The following is an 18,627-nucleotide window of genomic DNA, read 5'->3' as shown; positions in this document are numbered from 1 at the left end:
TCAGGGCTTGCTGCTTTGAGCTGTGCAGTCACTTGACCCAGATACAAATTGTCATTTGGTCTTCTCTTGTCAATTTGGGACATTTAGCTTAAAAAAGAAAAGAAAAGAAAAAGGAAAATGTATTTTTGGAAAGGAGATAACACAGCTGGAACTCGTATTTTCTGTTGCTTTCAAAAGTTTGAAATTACTACAAGGTAAGAAGCAGTCGGTTATTTTAAGGTTCTTATAAATGAAACCTGAGTTTTCAGCTCTAAGTGCTGCTCTTTCTCTACCTTTCCCAGCCAAGCAGAACCCAGGAGGTTCTCTGAAAGTTTTTTGGTTCATTGTGGTTTTAGTGGTTTTGCTGAAAGTTTTTTGGTTTATTGTGGTTTCAGTGTAATTCACTTTATTTACTGATCAGATTCCTTTGCTTGATACTTTCTGATAAAAAGGTAGATAAATGTCTCCCATGCAAAACCACGACACCCTGGTATCAGAGTAATTTTTGGAGTGGTTTTTGGGTTGATACTTCTTGTTTGACACAGAACTCATTTTTAAAGCTCTCTTTCTCTGTATCTTCTGACCTGAACATCAGCAGAAGTCTGAGGAAGTGACATCAGCTCCATGCAGGCACAGGGAACTTTGTGCTGGATGGTCCAAGGGAGCATGAGATCATGGCTCTGTTTTTAGAGGGAGGCTGCTCAGAAGATGAAATCTGTGCTGTGCTCTGGAGCTGAGCATGGAGATCCCTCACTCTTTGCATCCTGGCACTCACAGTTCTGATCCCTGGGTGTTCCCAGCCGGAGCAGAAGTGATGTCACCCATTTCAGCAGAGTGAGAGCTCACAGATGGTGCCTCATGGCTTATTGAACAGTGCCACCCTTGTTGTCCTTGAGGCTTTTCACCCTGATCTGTCCTTGCAGGAGAACTCAGCTTATTTTCAAAGCAATTGCTGCAGTCTGCTCTTTGCTCTGATAGAAATTATTGGCATCAGCTTTAAGCTGACTCCAGAGTCTGGAATCTTTCTGCTTCACTGGCAGATCGATGGGAATGGCTCATTTTGGGGGGTTTCTGGAGGAACAGCCCAGTGAGTGATGGTAATTCCCAGTCCCAGGGTGGTAAATCCCATTCCCATGCTGGTAATTCCCATCCCAGGGTGGTAATTCCCATCCCCAGGTGGTAATTCCCATTCCCATGTTGGTAATTCCCATCCCAGGGTGGTAATTCCGAGTCCCAGGGTGGTAAATCCCATTCCCATGCTGATAAATCCCATTCCCATGCTGGTAATTCCCATTCCCATAGTGGTAATTCCTGTTCCCATGTGGTAATTCCCATTCCCATGGTTGTAATTCCCATTCCCACGCTGGTAATTCCCATCCCCATCCTGGTAATTCCCATTCCCGTGGTGGTAATTCCCATTCCCATGCTGGTAATTCCCATCCCCATGGTGGTAATTCCCATTCCCAGGGTGGCAATTCCCATCCCATGCTGGTAATTCCCATCCCAGGGTGGCAATTCCCATCCCATGGTGGTAATTCCCATCCCAGGGTGGCAATTCCCATCCCCATGCTGGTAATTCCCAAATTTACTTGAAAATTCAGCCCCACTCTTTATCGTTTTTATTCCAATTTGCTTGAAATTTCAGCCCCACACTTTTTGGCTGCTGTGGCTGCTTTATCTTCATTACTCAATTTAGTTAAAAATTCAACCCCCCATTTTTTGGCTGCTGTGGCTGCTTTATCTTCATAACTCAATTTAGTTGAAAATCTGGACATCCCCACAATTTTTTTTGGGCAGGATGTACTTTTGGAATCAGGACTAAACGCTTCACTTGTGCTTCCTCTGCTTTTTTTTTGCTGTGCAGGAGCAGTCAGTGAGCAGGGAGTGTGAGACCTTGACTGTCTGCACAGGGATAAAACACCTTACCAAAAATAAACCCCTCCTGCTCAGCATTTGTCCTGAATCTTAATTCCCCACCACAGGGCAGCCTGCACACAGCACCACTGCCTTGCCAAGTGGATTTTTTTGCTCATCTTTCCCCCTTTTTTTTTTCTTGCAGGTGGCAGGTCTGACCCTGCTGGCAGTGGGGGTTTATTCTGCCAAAAATGCCACGGCTGTAGCAGGGCGTTACATAGAGGCAAGGCTGGGCAAACCCTCCCTGGTGAGGGAAACCTCCAGGATCACTGTGCTGGAGGCTCTGAAACATCCCATCAAGGTAAAATTCACCTTTGGTTCTGTGCTAAACTCAGGCTGGGATTGGCAGTGGGGCTGGAGAGATGAAATGTTGGAGGTGGAATGGCTGGGCTGAGCCCACTGCTGCTCTCTAAGGTGTTTTAGTCCTGTGAGTTGTTAAAATGTGGCTTTTTCCTACCTGTGAGTAACTGAATTTGTCCTCTCAAGGTTGGTAAACGTCTCACCAGCAAGGCTCAGGATGCCCTTGAAGGAGTTGTTCTCAGTGTGAGTACTCTGTTTTCCTGTCTCGGGCTGTGAAGGATGACTTTGGATTCCAAACAAGAGCTGCTGGTTCCTTAAACTCCCTTCTAAAGCTGTAATTCCTGCAGTTTTGGAGTCACAGCACCCTTGGGACCATAAATAAGCTCCTGTGTTCACTGTGCCATGCATTAAGCAGCCTGTTCACCTTTTTTCCCTCTCTGAAAAGCAGTTGGGAGTCTTAGTTCAGTCCTTGCTCTGCTGCAGTTTCTCTCTGTAGTCTGCACGTGAAGATTCAGAATTCCACTTGTACCATCTGAAATTAAGGATAACTGAACCCAAACCAGCTTCTAGGCCAAAAAAATCAAAATATTCTGTGCATTTACCCACCCTGAGATTGGTTCTTAACTTGCTAATTAGTGCTCCTACCCACCCTGAGATTGGTTCTTAACTTGCTAATTAGTGCTCCTTCTGTAGATTTGCTTCTGAATTTGATTCCTGGTTATCTGGTAAATGGAAGAGCTGCTGAGAGAAAATGCTCCTGCAGGAATAGCTCTCTCCCAGTACCCCCAAATGCAGTAGGAATAAAAATATGAATTTATGGCTTGAGAAGGAATTAGCACTGCCAAGAGTTGCTTATGTTTTGACATATCCCTCCCAGGGCATCCATTAGGAAGTGAATCTTTAGGTGTTATCTGTTCCTAGAGTAGTCACTGCACTCCTTCCTGCACTGCTGCTTTTTCTTATGAAAGAATTGTAGCCAAGTGGACAGAAAACCAAAAATCCTCACATAGGACAGGAAATGACCTTGGTGTGGAGTCAGGAGCAGCTGAAGTTAAGACTTAAAAGCTTGAGCCTGGAGTGCTGCCTCCTTCCTGCAGGTACTGGGCTGGGAACCTGGTAGGTGCAGCTCTTTTGGTACCTTCTGATCCTTAAATTGGAATTCTTTTCTTGCAGCCCCAGCTGGAAGCACGTGTGAGAGACATTGCCATAGCAACAAGAAACACCAAAAAGAACAAAAGCCTCTACAGGAATATTCTGATGTACGGTCCCCCTGGCACTGGAAAAACTCTTTTTGCTAAGGTAAAAAACCCTGCCAAGATTCTGCCAACCTGCACTTTGCAAAGTGTTCTGGAAATTCCAGGGCCTCTGGAGCTTCCCTGGGCTGGAATCTCTTGCTGGAGTGTTGCACAAACCTGGTGTTCCTGCTGGGGAGGGAGGAGAGGGCAGCTCTGCACCTCTGCAGCCTCTTGGGTTGTGCTGCTGAGAGGAGGCAGAGGAGCCTTTGCACCTGGGAAGGGCCCTTGGAGCTGGGATTTATTTGTGGGAATCACAGCAGCAGCCCCTTCATATCCACCTCTGTTGGGTTTATGCCCTTGCCCAATGGCTCTTTGCTCCTCCAGGGCAGCCACAGGGGGATTTTTACATGGATTGCAGTCAGAATTTGATTTTTTGTCCACAACACCTGAGGTTTCATCAACTTTTGAACCATGGCAGATTTGCCAAACTGGTGCAAATTGAATTTTTTTCCTCTGTCCTCCCATTAAACCCCTACCCCAGTAATTTTCTGAGATTGTGGCACCTACTGGATTTCTAAAGCCACCTAGTTTGGGTTTCTAAAGCCCATAGAGATGGACAGAAACGGAAAAAATAAACAAAATCACAGCAGCAGCCACTTCATATCCACATCTGTTGGGTTTATGTGGTTTATTTTTAATAAAAAAATAAAAAATTGCCATTTAATGCTAAAGAACATAAAGAAGCCAACACTCCCCTCTGCAAACCAGCACTGACAGGACTGAACTGCTTCAATTCCCTCTTCACCCTCCTTGGCCTTGCAGGGAAAGAAAAGGTTTAATTTGCTGGTTTTTGGTTCCTTGCAGAAATTAGCTGTGCACTCAGGCATGGACTATGCCATCATGACAGGAGGGGACGTGGCCCCCATGGGCAGGGAAGGGGTCACAGCCATGCACAAACTCTTTGACTGGGCCAACACCAGTAGGAGAGGGTAAGTTGAGCTTTTCTTTAATCCTCACTTTGGGTTTTTCCTCCAAAAACCCTCACCCACAACTCCAGCAGTGTAATTCAGCCCTGAACTTGATTTATTTTAAAATACCTGAATGGTCACTTTGGGTTTTTTCCTCCAAAAACCCTCACCCACAACTACAGCAGTGTAATTCAGCCCTGAACTTGATTTATTTTAAAATACCTGAATGGTCACTTTGGGTTTTTTCCTCCAAAAACCCTCACCCACAACTACAGCAGTGTAATTCAGCCCTGAACTTGATTTATTTTAAAATACATGAATGGTCACTTTGGGTTTTTCCTCCAAAAACCCTCACCCACAACTCCAGCAGTGTAATTCAGCTCTGAACTTGATTTATTTTAAAATACATGAATGGTCACTTTGGGTTTTTCCTCCAAAAACCCTCACCCACAACTCCAGCAGTGTAATTCAGCTCTGAACTTGATTTATTTTAAAATACATGAATGGTTAGAAAGCAAGGTGTTGATCCTGCAAGAATCTTGTTTTTCCCTTTGTGGGGACAGCAGATCTCTTCTGGAATGACCCATGGAGCTGCTCTAGCAATTACTCAGTATAATTATTATTTCATGATATTTGCAAGAATAATCACAATAAATTAGTTGCTGTTCCTGAGTGAGGCAACACAGCATCTCAATGGCTGAATCCTTGTTAATTAGTAATATTTTAAAAGCTGAAAACATTTGTTTTTCTGTCCTCTCAAACCCTTTTTACACCAACTTTTCCAGATCAGTCACAATTTGATTGTCTGATCTCACCAAGCTGGAGGAGACTTGTGCCCACTTAAAGCTGGGACAGTTTTCCTTCAGGGTGATTAATGATCTGACAGTAATTAGAAGATTAGCATAAATCAGGTGTTCACACTCTGCACGTTCCCTGTTGCAGCTACTCAGATTATAAACACTGCTGGTATTTAAATGCAGCTTCTGGTTTACTTTGGAGCCTCAAAGATAAGAAAGAAAAGAGGGAATGATAAGAAATAAAAGAGGGTAAGGAGATATTGACATAAAAACCACAAACAGATATTGACATAAAAATCACAAACAGGTATAAAATATCAAAAATATACAAAAATCACAAACACAAAAAAAGAACTTTTGCTTTTTCAGTCACTTTTAAAATCAAATTTTAATCTGCAGAGACTCCTCAGGTTGAGGCTGAATTTTGGCTCCCTGATTTTGTAGGAGTGTGTGGTTCATTTGCTCCTGCCAATTTAAATGGATTTTTGCACTGCAGAGATTCTTGTCCAGCCAGGATGGGAAAATTCAATATTGAACTTTCAGGAGGTGTCACTTTGGGTTCTGTGCTGGTTTGAGCTCAGAGCTGTAAATTTGATTTATGTGTTCTCTGATTGCTTGAGATGGACATTATCTTGCAGTGTCTCTTTTAATCCTTGCTTCATTCATCACCTAAATCTCTCCATTTCCCCTTACAAAGAAAAAAAAGCAGGGATTTCAAAGCAGGATTTAAATTTTTAAGCTTCTATCCCGAGGAGCTGTAGAAGGGAAGGTGTTAGAATTTAAGTGAGCTTAGAATTTAAGTGAGAAGTTGGAGGAGATGTGAGGATACTCAGCTGGATGCTTCCATCCAGGAATTCTTTTACAACACTGCCTGGCTCTGAATTTCTCTGCCCTGATAAGAAATTTGGTTCATTTCAGCTCCCTGCACTGCCTGATCAAAGCTTACACGTGTCCATAAAATCAATATTCTCACCTCCAGCAGCACTGAAGTATTTAAACATCTTTAATTCTGAATATCCACCAGCATTAGCTATTTCCCATTTAGCTGAAATTGTGCTAACAGCCACTTTTCTGCAGAGAATATTTGGGAGAAGCTGGGGCTGGGTGGAAGATGTTAACAGGCCTGAAATCCCCTGGAAAAAAAGCTGGGTTTGAAGAAAAGCTGGGTTTGAAGAAAAGCTGGGTCAGAAGAAAAGCTGGGTCTGAAGAAAAGCTGGGTCTGAAGAAAAGCTGGGTGTGAAGAAAAGCTGGGTCTGAAGAAAAGCTGGGTCTGAAGAAAAGCTGGGTTTGAAGAAAAGCTGGGTCTGAAGAAAAGCTGGGTGTGAAGAAAAGCTGGGTCTGAAGAAAAGCTGGGTCTGAAGAAAAGCTGGGTCTGAAGAAAAGCTGGGTTTGAAGAAAAGCTGGGTCTTGAAGAAAAGCTGGGTTTGAAGGAAAGCTGGGTCTGAAGAAAAGCTGGGTTGGAAGAAAAGCTGGGTTGGAAGAAAAGCTGGGTTTGAAGAAAAGCTGGGTCTGAAGAAAAGCTGGGTCTGAAGAAAAGCTGGGTTTGAAGAAAAGCTGGGTCTGAAGAAAAGCTGGGTCTGAAGAAAGCTGGGTCTGAAGAAAAGCTGGGTCTGAAGAAAAGCTGGGTTAGAAGAAAAGCTGGGTTTGAAGAAAAGCTGGGTCTGAAGAAAAGCTGGGTTTGAAGAAAAGCTGGGTTTGAAGAAAGGCGGGGTTTGAAGAAAAGCTGGGTTTGAATTTAGGCAAGGAGGTAAAACAAGCTGTGACAGCTTTATGAGCAACCTGCTCCTGTTATTGCTAAACATCTTTACAGGCTGAGTCCCTTGGGAAGAGCACTGCCCTTGGGTTAGAAGTGAATTTATTTTGGTGAATAATTCATGGATTTGATGAATTCACTTCTCCACAGGTAGCAAAGCCATTCCATTAGTGCTGCTGTGGTTTGGGAAGGAAAAACCTCAGGAAATTACAAAGCAGGCTGAGGGCAGGACTCTGGTTTGAGCTTCTCAGAGGGGCACAAGGAGGAGCAATGGCAGGGAGGTGTCACTGTCACCCAGATTTCTGCATTGTGCCCTGCACACTTCTCCCTAAAGGGGAGGGAATGCTAAAATTGCACTTGAGCAGGTCTGAATTTCAATGGCAGTGAAAGCCAGCACAAACTCCAGCCTGAGCCCATGAAAACTCCCAGCTGGATTTCAAACTCCACTGGAGTTTAAGGTCATGCTCCATTCTGCTTCTGAACAGCAGGGACAGAGCTCCAGAGGCCTGGGGGCAGATTTATGGCCTGGGGTGGCTGAAATAAATCCATTTTTCAGCTGCTGGGCTGGGCCAGGTGCACACCATGGACAGGTTGCTGCAGCTCCAAAATGCTGCCTGAGGAAATGAAGTTCCTTGTGCAATTTTTGGGGTGTTGGCAGCTGTGGGGCAGGAGGATCCTGGAACCAGCTGAGCCTCTTGGAACCCTGGGCACAGAGAATTTCAGATTTCTGAGCTGCCAGGCACTGACCCTCAGGAGAGCATTGCATTTGAGGCTGAGGAGAAGCTTCCAGAATGGAATGGTGGAGCTGGGATTGTGGGGGTGGAGTTTGGATAGAAGGGTGTGATGTCACAGGCTGGGAAACTCCGAGTTTGGGGTTTAGAATATAGAAATATATGGGGCAAGATGGAGGTTGTAGGGCAGAGGCTGGACCTTCTTCAGCTTCTTCTTCTTCTCCTTCTTCTCCTTCTTCTTCTCCTTCTTCTTCTTCTTCTTCACCTCCTTCTCCTCCTTCTTCTCCACCTCCTCCTCCTTCTCCTCCTCCTTCTCCTCCTCCTTCTCCTCCACCTTCTCCTCCTTCTTCTCCTCCTTCTTCTCCTCCACCTTCTCCTCCACCTTCTCCTCCACCTTCTCCTCCTCCTCCTTCTTCTCCTTCTCCTCCTTCTCCTCCTTCCCTCCTTCTCCTCCTTCTCCTCCTTCTCCTCCTTCTCCTCCTTCTCCTCCTTCTCCTCCTTCTCCTCCTCCTCCTCCTTCTCCTTCTCCTCCTCCTCCTCCTCCTCCTTCTCCTCCTCCTCCCTGGGTTTGGGTGGTTTTGTGTAATTGATAAAAACTCCCCATTGCAGCCATGGCTGGTTGGTTCTTGGGTTCCAAGTGAGAATAATTGAGGTGTCATTTCTGAACTGGACACTTTCTCCTTGGAAGGCCTCGCAGAGAGGGAGGCCGGGCTCCATTTTCAGTTGGGTGGAGTGGAGTGTGGAGCTCAGGGCTGGTGAGACTCCAACACAGATAAGAGCTAAAAACACCTGAGTCCAAACAAGAAATCACATCTCACACATTCCATCCCAGCCCTGGCTAAAAAGAAGCAGAGGCTCCCCAGGCCTGCTTAGCCTGTCCTGTCACTGTGAGTGCTTTCCTTTTGCAGCCTCCTGCTCTTCGTGGACGAGGCAGATGCATTCCTGAGGAAAAGGGCCACAGTAAGTGCTGGGTGTGTGTCTGCTCTGCTTCTCCTGCTCTGCTCCTTCTCCTGCTCCTTCTCCTTCTCCTGCTCTTGCTCCTGCTCTGCTCCTTCTCCTGCTCTTCTCCTTCTCCTTTTCCTGCTCTGCTCCTGTTCTGCTCCTTCTCCTGCTCAGCTCCTTCTGCTCTTCTCCTGCTCTGCTCCTTCTCCATCTCCTGCTCTTCTCCTTCTCCTCCTCCTTCTCCTGTTCCTTCTGCTCTTCTCCTGTTCTGCTCCTGCTCCTGCTCTGCTCCTGCTCTGCTCCTTCTCCTTCTCCTTCTCCTTCTCCTTCTCCTGCTCCTGCTCCTGCTCCTGCTCCTGCTCCTGCTCCTGCTCCTGCTCTTCTCCTCCTCCTTCTCCTGCTCCTCCTGCTCCTTTTCCTGTTGCAGTGTTGTTGTGAGGGTCCCCAGGACGAGGTGAGAGATGAGAATTGACTCCAAGTTCTCAGAAGGCTGATTTATTATTTTATGATGTTATATTATATTATATTAAAATGAAATTATATACTAAAACTATACTAAAGAAAGAGAAAAGCTACATCAGGAGGGTGGAAAGGAATGAGAATAAAAACCCAGAGTCTGCCACTGGGATTGGTCATTAAGTACAAACAGTTCACATGGAACCAATCAAAGATGCACCTCCAGACCACATTCCAAGCAATCAGATAATTATTGTTTACATTTCTGTTTTGAGGCTTCTCAGGAGAAAAACCCTGGCAAAGGGATTTTTCATAAAATATCACAGTGACATTCCCCTGCTCCTGCCTAAAAAAAGGAATATAAACAAATGGTCAAATACCAGAATTCCCTTTGTCCTTAATGCTGGTGGAAGCTCTGAGCTGTGTGCAGCCCTCAGCAGCTGATCCTCCTTTGGGTTTCATCTCTGCAGGAGAAAATCAGTGAAGATCTCAGAGCAACTTTAAATGCATTTCTGCACAGAACAGGGCAGCACAGCAACAAGTGAGTATCCACTTCCAGCAGCTGATTTTCCCTGGGTTGAGAAAAATCTTTAAAGGGTCTCTGGTGCACAAATGGAGGTTGGGAATGATCTGTGCTGAGGGATTGAACAAAATCTGCAGAGAATATTCCCCTTCCACTTGATGTGCTGCATGTAGCCTGTTCCTCCTTCTAATTTTCCTGGCACTTGGAAATCAGAACAGAAGGAAAATTTTTTTCCTGAAACTTTGATGGTGTTTGGACATTTTGAGTGTTTTGATGTTTATATTTATCTTCTGTTTATACAAGAGCCCAGGAAAATCCCTACCACAAAAATTCCAAGTTATCCTGGCCAGAGCCATTTCCTGCCTGTCATGATAGAGAGGTGACCTTTCCCTCCACCTTTCTCCAATCATTTTGGATTTTTTGGTGTGAACTTTAGAATTTCTCCTGTCACAATTAAACCATAAAAAAAAATTCTCTCTGGCTTTATGTGAGGAAAGGAAGATTTTTTATGATGAGCTCCCCTCAGAGAGGCTGGAGTGAAACACCTTGTCAGTAACCTGATGAGATTGAAATAAATATCCTGGAAGGACAAAAAATTCCAGGATATTTTCTCTCCTTGGGGGTCTCTTGAACTTGTTGGACCCCTGTGACTGATAATTGTTTGTGTGTCTGTCCCAGAGGTGCCTGGGAAGAGGAGTTTTTTCTAAAATAAATCAATTGTTTAAAGCAAGCTGTTGATCCTGCCAGAACTCTGCTTTTCCTTTTGGGAGGAGAGCAAATCCCTTCTGAAATGACCCATGGAGTTGCTCTATAAATTGCTCAGTAGAATTATAATTAATTCATGATATTTGCAGGGATAATCACAATAAATATTTGTCCTGCAAATCAGGGACAGGCAGGGGATGGTTCTTTCTTTCCCCTGATTTTAAATTGCCTTGGAAGAGCTCTGAGGGTGCTTTTTTGGGTGCTGGGGTTGGTTTCTTCCTTCCCCTGATTTTGAATTGCTTTGAAGGAGCTCTGGGGTTTTTTTGGGTTTGGTTTTGGGGTTTGTTTGTTTGTTTTCTTTTAATGGGTGCTGGGGATGGTTCTTTCTTTCCCCTGATTTTAAATTGTCTTGGAAAAGCTCTGGGTTTTTTTGGTTTTGGTTTTGGGATTTTTTGGGGGGTTTTTTTGGGTTCTTTCTTTCCCCTGATGTTAAATTGTCTTGGAGGAGCTCTGAGGGTGCTTTTTGGGCTGCTGGGGATGGTTTTTTTTCTTTCCCCTGATTTTAAATTGTCTTGGAGGAGCTCTTTGGGTGCTTTTTGGGGTGCTGGGGATGGTTTTTCCTTTCCCCTGATGTTAAATTGCTCTGAGGGTGCTTTTTGGGCTGCTGGGGATGGTTTTCCTTTCCCTTGGTGTTAAATTGCTCTGGGAGTCCTTTTTGGGGTGCTGGGGATGGTTTTTCCTTTCCCCTGATGTTAAATTGCTCTGAGGGTGCTTTTTGGGCTGCTGGGGGTGGTTTTTCCTTTCCCCTGATTTTAAATTGCTTTGGAAGAGCTCTTTGGGTGCTTTTTGGGGTTCTGGGGGTGTTTTTTTCTTTCCCCTGATGTTAAATTGCTCTGTGGGTGCTTTTTGGGCTGCTGGGGATGCTCAGAACAGCTGATTTCTCCTTTGCCATGAGCTCTGCCCTTGAATTGAGCCCTGATTTCAACCATGAGCCATTTGAGGACGCTGACCATGCCCTGGTGATTCATACTCTGCTTTTTCCTTCTGAGCAGCCTTATTGCTGCTCTGGGCAAGGAGCAGGGGGGTGAAATGGCTGCAATGGGCTGTGGAAATGGGGTGCTTTGGTGACACCCTGAGGAGAGCTCTTCCTTCTGCAGGGAATTGGCACCAGGAACTGGGAATTGCTGCTTTTCAGCTTCCCAAAATCATCTTGTGGGGTAGCAAACTGCCTGAATATCAGGCAATCCTTAATCCAGGCTTGTGTTTGTGCAGGTCTTTGTTGGTAAAAAAGTCTTGGCTTGGCCAGGTTGTCTCCAGAAATGACAGCAGAGAACAGAGCCCCTTGTAGCCAATGATTCAGCCAGCCAGCAAGAACATCAATATTCCAATAGCTGTGCTTAAAAGCCCATTTCAAATGATTGGGCACTGTTAAACTGGTGGCATCAATTAAAGCATTAAAGTATTGGCACAGGGATGAAGCATCATTACAAAGCAATAAATAAAAAAAGGATTTCCAGCTCCAGAATGCAGCAGGACCTGGAGCAGAGCTTGCTCTGAGCTCTTCAGACTGTTCTAAACAGCCCAAAACACATTTTGGGATGCTGGTAAAGCAATTTCTAAGGAATAAAAGCGATTTTTAAGGAATAAAAGCAATTTCTAAAGGAATAAAAGCAATTTCTAAAGGAATAAAAGCAATTTCTAAAGGAATAAAAGCAATTTCTAAAGGAATAAAAGCAATTTCTAAAGGAATAAAAGCAATTTCTAAAGGAATAAAAGCAATTTCTAAGGAATAAAAGCAATTTCTAAGGAATAAAAGCAATTTTTAAGAAATCCAGGTGGTTTTTTTTCAGGTGATGAAACATCTTTGATCCCAACCACGGCAGCTCCCGCCATTCACACTCAGCTCATCGATTTTGATTTTTATTGCTTTGTCAGTCTATCCTTTCTTTTTATATATATTTTTTTTTTCCCTAATTCCAGGTTTATGCTTGTTTTAGCAAGCAACCAGCCAGAGCAGTTTGACTGGGCCATCAATGACAGGATAGATGAGATGGTGAACTTCGAGCTGCCAAGGCTGGAGGAGCGCGAGCGCCTGGTCAGGATGTACTTTGACCAGCACGTCCTCAAGCCAGCCACAGAGGGCAAACAGTGAGTGCCCCTCACAGCTCTGCCACCCTGGACATCCCCTTTTGTGTTTTCCTCATCCCCTTTTTGTGTTTTTTGCCTATAAACCCTCTTTGAACAAGCAGCACAAGGCTTGGGAGGTACCTCTCCATACGAGGCCATCCCAAAGTTTTTGTTGTGTCCTTAAAAACTAAATTCAGGAGGCAGGGATGCAAGTGGGAACTCCTGTGCTGTGGCTGCACATCAACCAAAAGGTGGTTCTGCTTTGCAGGAGGTTGAAGCTGGCTCAGTTTGATTATGGCAAGAAGTGCTCTGAGATTGCCAGGCTGACCGAGGGCATGTCCGGCCGGGAGATCTCCCAGCTTGCTGTGGCATGGCAGGTGAGAGGGGATTTTGTCCTCCCTCCCTTTTCCCCTTCCTTTTCCTTCCCTTTTTCCTTCCCTTTTTCCTTCCCTTTTCCTTCCCTTTTTCCTTCCCTTTTCCCTCCCTTTTTCCTTCCCTTTTCCCCTCCCTTTTCCATCCCTTTTCCCTCCCTTTTCCCTCCCTTTTCCCTCCCTTTCCTCCCTCCCTTTCCTCCCTCCCTTTTCCCTCCCTTTCCTCCCTCCCTTTCCTCCCTCCCTTTCCTCCTTTTTTCCTTCCCTCTTTCCCTCCCTCTTTCCTTCCCTCTTTCCTTCCCTTTTCCTTCCCTTTTTCCTCCCTCTTTCCTTCCCTTTTCCTTCCCTTTTTCCCTCCCTTTCCTCCCTTTTTTCCCCTCCCTTTTCCCTCCCTCTCTTCCCTCCCTTTTCCCCTCCTTTTCCCCTCCTGGGAGGTTTCAGTCTTTAATTCTGAAGTCTCAGCTCTCCTGTCCCTGGGCAAGTTCCCTTTGTCCCTGGGGTGGTCCCAGACCCTGCTGCCTCTGGGCTGTTGGGATTTCAGCCCAATTCCTCATCCCACCCAGAGCTCCAGCTTTGATAATCCCTGGTGGAGTTCAGGTCCAGCAGATCTTTGGGCTCACTTTGGGTCACTTTGGGTCACTTTGGGCTCACTTTGGGCTGGCCACACTCATGCTCCAGCTCAGGAGGCTCAGCAAAAGAGATCCCTGATGTTGGTGCCCATCCCAGAGATGCTTTTGGGGGAAATTCTGAAGCTTTAGGGGGTGAAAGCATCACCAGCAGCAGCAGCAGTGGAGTTGCCACGAGGATTCTCCTGCCAATATTGCCTTGAAAAACTGGGGGGGTGTTCTCAGGGCTCCCAGGAGGAGGGAAGGGATGAGAATCCTGAAGGCTGATTGATTATTTTATGATATAAATTAAAAGAAAATGATCAATTAAAACTATTCTAAAAGAATAGAAGAAAGGATATAAAAATGAGAATAAAATCTTGTGATTGACCAGACAGCTGGGCTGGGATTGGCCGTTAATTAAAAACAACCAATCCCAGATCCACCTGTTGCATCCCAGAGCAGCAGATAATTATTGTTTCCATTTCATTTCTGAGGCCTCTCAGCTTCTCCCAAATCCAGACAAAAGGATTTCTGATAAAACACATCAGTGCCAAAAGCCCATCTCAGGTAAAGTGAGCAGGAGCTGCAGCTTTCAGGGGCTGAGCTCCACCCTGAGCTGGGCTGAGCTGGGTTTGCTGTCACTCCCATGGAGTTCTGCCCACTGCTCTCTCAGTCTGCCTCTGGCTCTCCTGAATTCACCAACAGGAGCAAAAAAGAAGCAGAAAAGCCAAGAGTGTAACCTCTAGCAGATTGCTGGCTGGCAGGCTGTGCCTGCTGAAAATCCATTTTCATCTCTCCTGCAGCAGTCTGAGCATTCCCTTCTGTCCTTGTGCTTTTCCATTGCCCTCCCTGCTCCAGCATGGACTCTGCATTTTCACCTTCAAAACCCCCTCAGCTCCTTCTGTGCAGAGTTCCCAGCCCTGACTCAAAGCTGCTGAGAAAGTGCTTTAGGTAAAATGTCAAAACCTGCAAGCAACCTTGCACTGTTCCAAGCTGCAATCTTGGAAAACTGTTTTGGCAGCACTTCAGGAGAATTCCCAGGAGTTTTATGTCCCAGGGTGAGCTTCCTGGCATTTCCTTGCCTTTTCTGCCACTGCCATAAATGCTTTTTTATTTTACTCCCTGAATCTTGTTTATATTTTAAAAATAGCTGTTGTATTTTTGTGGGGGATTTTTTTTTTTTTTAAATCAGGTTATTTTCATTATCAATGGGATTTAAATGATACAGATGAGTCTGGCCAGGTTCAAATAAACCACAAATCTTGGCTGAAGTGAACCATGAGCTCATTCAGGCTGGACTTGTCATCTGTTCCATCCTCACCAAACACAATTAGTTCATAATTGGGTTGGAGGGATAAAACAGGAATTGCTGCACTGGAGAAAATGGGTTAAAATTTGCCCACAGAGGAGGCAGAGGTATGAATATAAATGAGGCTTGGTACCATTTTTCTGTGTGTGCAAGCTACTCCCAGAAGGGGCAGCTGCTTCTCCCATTTGCTTTCTTGACAGTGAGGGCCTGAGGCTTTCTAAAAATAGAAAGTCATTGAGAAAATCAGCAGAGCATGAACTGCACAGCTTGGCAGGAGGTTCCACCCTGGCCTGGATGGGCTGTGCAGTGCCAGGGAGGAGGGGTGGCTCAGCATCCTTCCTCCCTGAGCACAAAAAAGCTCTTTTTTTTATTTTCAAACACCCCACCAGGGCTGCATTGAGAGCCCTGCTTTTATTTTTATTTTTTTGAATATTTTTATTTTTAATTTTATTTTTATTTTTAATATTTTTAATTTTAATTTTTATTTTTTGTTTTAATTTTTATTTTAGAAAGAATTTTTATTTTACAACAAATAAAAATGTTTAGGGGGGGTGAGGGAGGTCTGAGTAAAACCTTTGCAGTGTGAGAGGACAGGAGAGGTGCTGGGGGAATATTTGGCAGCCTCAGTGCTGAGGATCCTGCTCAGGCACTGAGAGCAGCACCAGAACCTTGGAGAATAAAGATGTGTGCACCAAAGGGATCTGTGTGCACCAAAGGGATCTGTGTGCACCAAAGGGATCTGTGTGCAGCCAAGGGATCTGTGTGCACCAAAGGGATCTGTGTGCACCAAAGGGATCTGTGTGAACCAAAGGGATCCCTGTGCACCAAAGGGATCCCTGTGCACCCAAGGGATCCCTGTGCACCCAAGGGGTCTGTGTGCATTAAAGGGATCCCTGTGCACCAAAGGGATCTGTGTGCATTAAAGGGATCCCTGTACACCAAGGGATCTGTGTGCACCCAAGGGATCTGTGTGCACCCAAGGGATCTGTGTGCACCCAAGGGATCCCTGTGCACCCAAGGGATCTCTGTGCACCCAAAGGATCCCTGTGCACCCAAAGGATCTCTGTGCACCCAAGGGATCTCTGTGCACCCAAGGGATCTGTGTGAACCAAAGGGATCTGTGTGCACCCAAGGGATCTGTGTGCACCCAAAGGATCTGTGTGCACCCAAGGGATCCCTGTGTACCCAAGGGATCCCTGTGCAGCCAAAGGATCCCTGTGCACCCAAAGGATCTCTGTGCACCCAAGGGATCTCTGTGCACCCAAGGGATCCCTGTACAGCCAAGGGATCTGTGTGCATTAAAGGGATCTGTGTGCACCCAAGGGATCTGTGTGCATAAAGGGATCTGTGTGCACCAAAGGGATCTGTGTGCACCCAAGGGATCTGTGTGCACCCAAGGGATCCCTGTGCACCCAAGGGATCTGTGTGAACCAAAGGGATCTGTGTGCACCCAAATGATCCCTGTGTACCTAAGGGATCCCTGTGCACCCAAGGGATCCCTGTGCACCCAAAGGATCTCTGTGCACCCAAATGATCCCTGTGCACCCAAGTGATCCCTGTGCACCCAAAGGATCCCTGTGCACCCAAGGGATCCCTGTGCACCCAAAGGATCTATCCAGCCAAGCTCCCTCATTCCCTGCCTGCTCACGGGAGCACTTGCAGAGGGAGGAACCAGATTTAGAACTCTGCAGCTCGGGGGCTGCTCTGTTACCTTGGAGATGGGTGCAGCTGGCAGCACAAGCATTCTTGCCTCGTGTGCTGTGCTGGCATCTCGGGGTGGCCACGCTGAGCCCCAGCTGTCCTGCATGTCCCCTGCACAAGGGACAGTCCCTCTGCTGCCTCACAGGCCTGTTCTTTGGGGACAAAGGTGGCAGGAGCTGCCCCAAGGAGCTGTGGTCACCTTTGTGCTGCCTCTGCCAGCAGAACTGGCCAGGGGAGTTGGGAGGCATTGAGTGCAGGGTGGGAGCTGCCACAGCCCACAGGTGATGCAAGGGAGGTTCCTGAGGGAGGGCAGGAGGAAAGCAGGATAAGGCACATTAAACATCATTTTAGAGGCACATTAAACATCATTTTAGAGGCACCACGTTGCCCATATTGCCCCCAGCACTCTGTTTGTTCTGCTGTGCAAGTGTTTAAACAATTTTCTGTTGCTTTGGACGGAGTGGTTCCATCACCCCCTGCACCCACCTCTCTTCACTTTATTGGCTTCACACATGCAGCTCTTTTAGAGCAAAAGAGGAAATTTAAAGGAGACAAATGTTGGGTTTTTTCTTCTCAAAACCAGCCTTCACAAGGGCAGCTCTTTTAGAGCAAAAGAGGAAATTTAAAGGAGACAAATGTTGGGTTTTTTCTTCTCAAAACCAGCCTTCACAAGGGCAGCTCTTTTAGAGAAAAAGTGGAAATTTAAAGGAGTCAAGTGTGGAAGTGTGGGGTCTTTCCTTCATAAAACAAGGCTTCAAACATGCAGCTCTTCTAGAGCAAGAGAGGAAATTTAAAGGAGCCAGATGTTGGGTTTTTTTCTCCTCAAAATCAGGTTTCACATGTACAGCTCTTTTAGAGCAAAAGAGGAAATTTAAAGGAGTCAAGTGTGGAAGTGTGGGGTCTTTTCTTCTCAAAACCAGCCTTCACAAGGGCAGCTCTTTTAGAACAGGAGTGGAAATTTAAAGGACCCTAGTGTGGGTTTTTTCTTCTGAAAACAAGGCTTCACACATGCAGCTCTTTTAGGGCAGGAGAGGAAATTTAAAGGAGACAAATGTTGGGGTTTTTCTTCTCAAAACCAGCCTTCACAAGGGCAGCTCTTTTAGAGCAAGAGAGGAAATTTAAAGGAATCAGGTGTGGAGTTGTGGGGTCTTTCCTTCTCAAAACGAGGCTTCACACATGTACAGCTCTTAGAGCAAGAGAGGAAATTTAAAGGAGCCAAATGTGGGTTTTTTCTTCTCAAAACCAGGCTTCACACATGCAGCTCTTTTTGGGCAGGAGTGGAAATTTAAAGGAGCCAGATGTTGGGTTTTTTTCTTCTCAAAACCAGGCTTCACATGTGCAGCTCTTTTAGGGCAAGAGAGGAAATTTGAAGGAGTCTAATGTGGGGTTTTTTTCCTCAAAACCAGAGATTTTATTCCCAGGAAATCCAGAGGTGTGCAGAGCTCGGTGGCAATCGAGGAACGAGCGCGCTGTGGGGCAAATCCCAGCTGGGGAAGGGAACAGCAGGCAGGCAGCAGTCTGGAATGTCCCCTGCTGGTGGGACATGCCATCCCTGAGGTGTCTGAGGTGTCCTTGTCCCCACAGGCAGCAGCCTACGCCTCGGAGGACGGCGTGCTGACCGAGGCCATGATGGACGCGCGCGTGGCCGACGCCGTGCGGCAGCACCGGCAGAAGATGGAGTGGCTGAAAACAGAAGGTGCAGAAGCAAACAAAGAGACTGCCAGGAACCCCCTGCTGCCTTCCCCCAAAGGGACACCGGTGTGAGGAACCTGCAGGATTCACCTGAGCAAAAAAAGGCAAAGGTTTGGTGGGGTGGCCCGTGGAGAGCAGCCCGTGGTGCCAGCGAGGGGCTGCCCTGGCTCCCCTGGGTTTGAAGTGCAAAAGCAGAAAAGCAAAATGGGTTCAATAAGGCAGGAACAACTGAATTTATTAAAGGACCCCTTGGTGAAACACCACTGGTTGTGTTGGTGTCTGTGGCCTGAGCTCAGATCCTTCTGAGCTGTTTCTGCAGTGTCCCAGGGCCTGTGGGAACTCAGGGATTGTCCAAGCCTGACCTCCTGTGCATTTCAGTCTGATGGGTTTGTGCTCCACAGAGCCATTTCTCACCCTTTTAGCCCCAGACCCTGCCCATGACACAGCTCCTTGCTCACTTGAGTTACCCTTCAGAGTAAATTTTTCTCAGTGGATTTTTCTTAGTGAACTTTTAAA

At 46.2% G+C, this 18,627-nt stretch overlaps 1 protein-coding gene across 1 annotated transcript in view; it reads left to right on the top strand.

Moving 5' to 3' along the window:
- LOC103820796 (ATPase family AAA domain containing 3A) overlaps positions 1-18,374 on the top strand; it is a 29,161-nt gene extending 10,787 nt beyond the window's left edge. The window contains exons 8-16 of the mRNA XM_009095546.4: positions 2,039-2,194; positions 2,380-2,436; positions 3,367-3,492; positions 4,293-4,417; positions 8,586-8,637; positions 9,546-9,616; positions 12,284-12,451; positions 12,699-12,807; positions 18,004-18,374. Coding sequence (XP_009093794.2) covers positions 2,039-2,194; positions 2,380-2,436; positions 3,367-3,492; positions 4,293-4,417; positions 8,586-8,637; positions 9,546-9,616; positions 12,284-12,451; positions 12,699-12,807; positions 18,004-18,183 — 1,044 coding nt within the window. The 3' untranslated portion in view covers positions 18,184-18,374. The remainder of the gene's footprint in view (positions 1-2,038; positions 2,195-2,379; positions 2,437-3,366; positions 3,493-4,292; positions 4,418-8,585; positions 8,638-9,545; positions 9,617-12,283; positions 12,452-12,698; positions 12,808-18,003) is intronic.
- Positions 18,375-18,627: the final 253 nt, after the last annotated feature.

Source organism: Serinus canaria, chromosome 21 (genome assembly GCF_022539315.1).
Source record: "Serinus canaria isolate serCan28SL12 chromosome 21, serCan2020, whole genome shotgun sequence".
Lineage (NCBI taxonomy): Eukaryota > Metazoa > Chordata > Aves > Passeriformes > Fringillidae > Serinus > Serinus canaria.
This window is presented reverse-complemented; position numbering and strand designations above follow the sequence as displayed.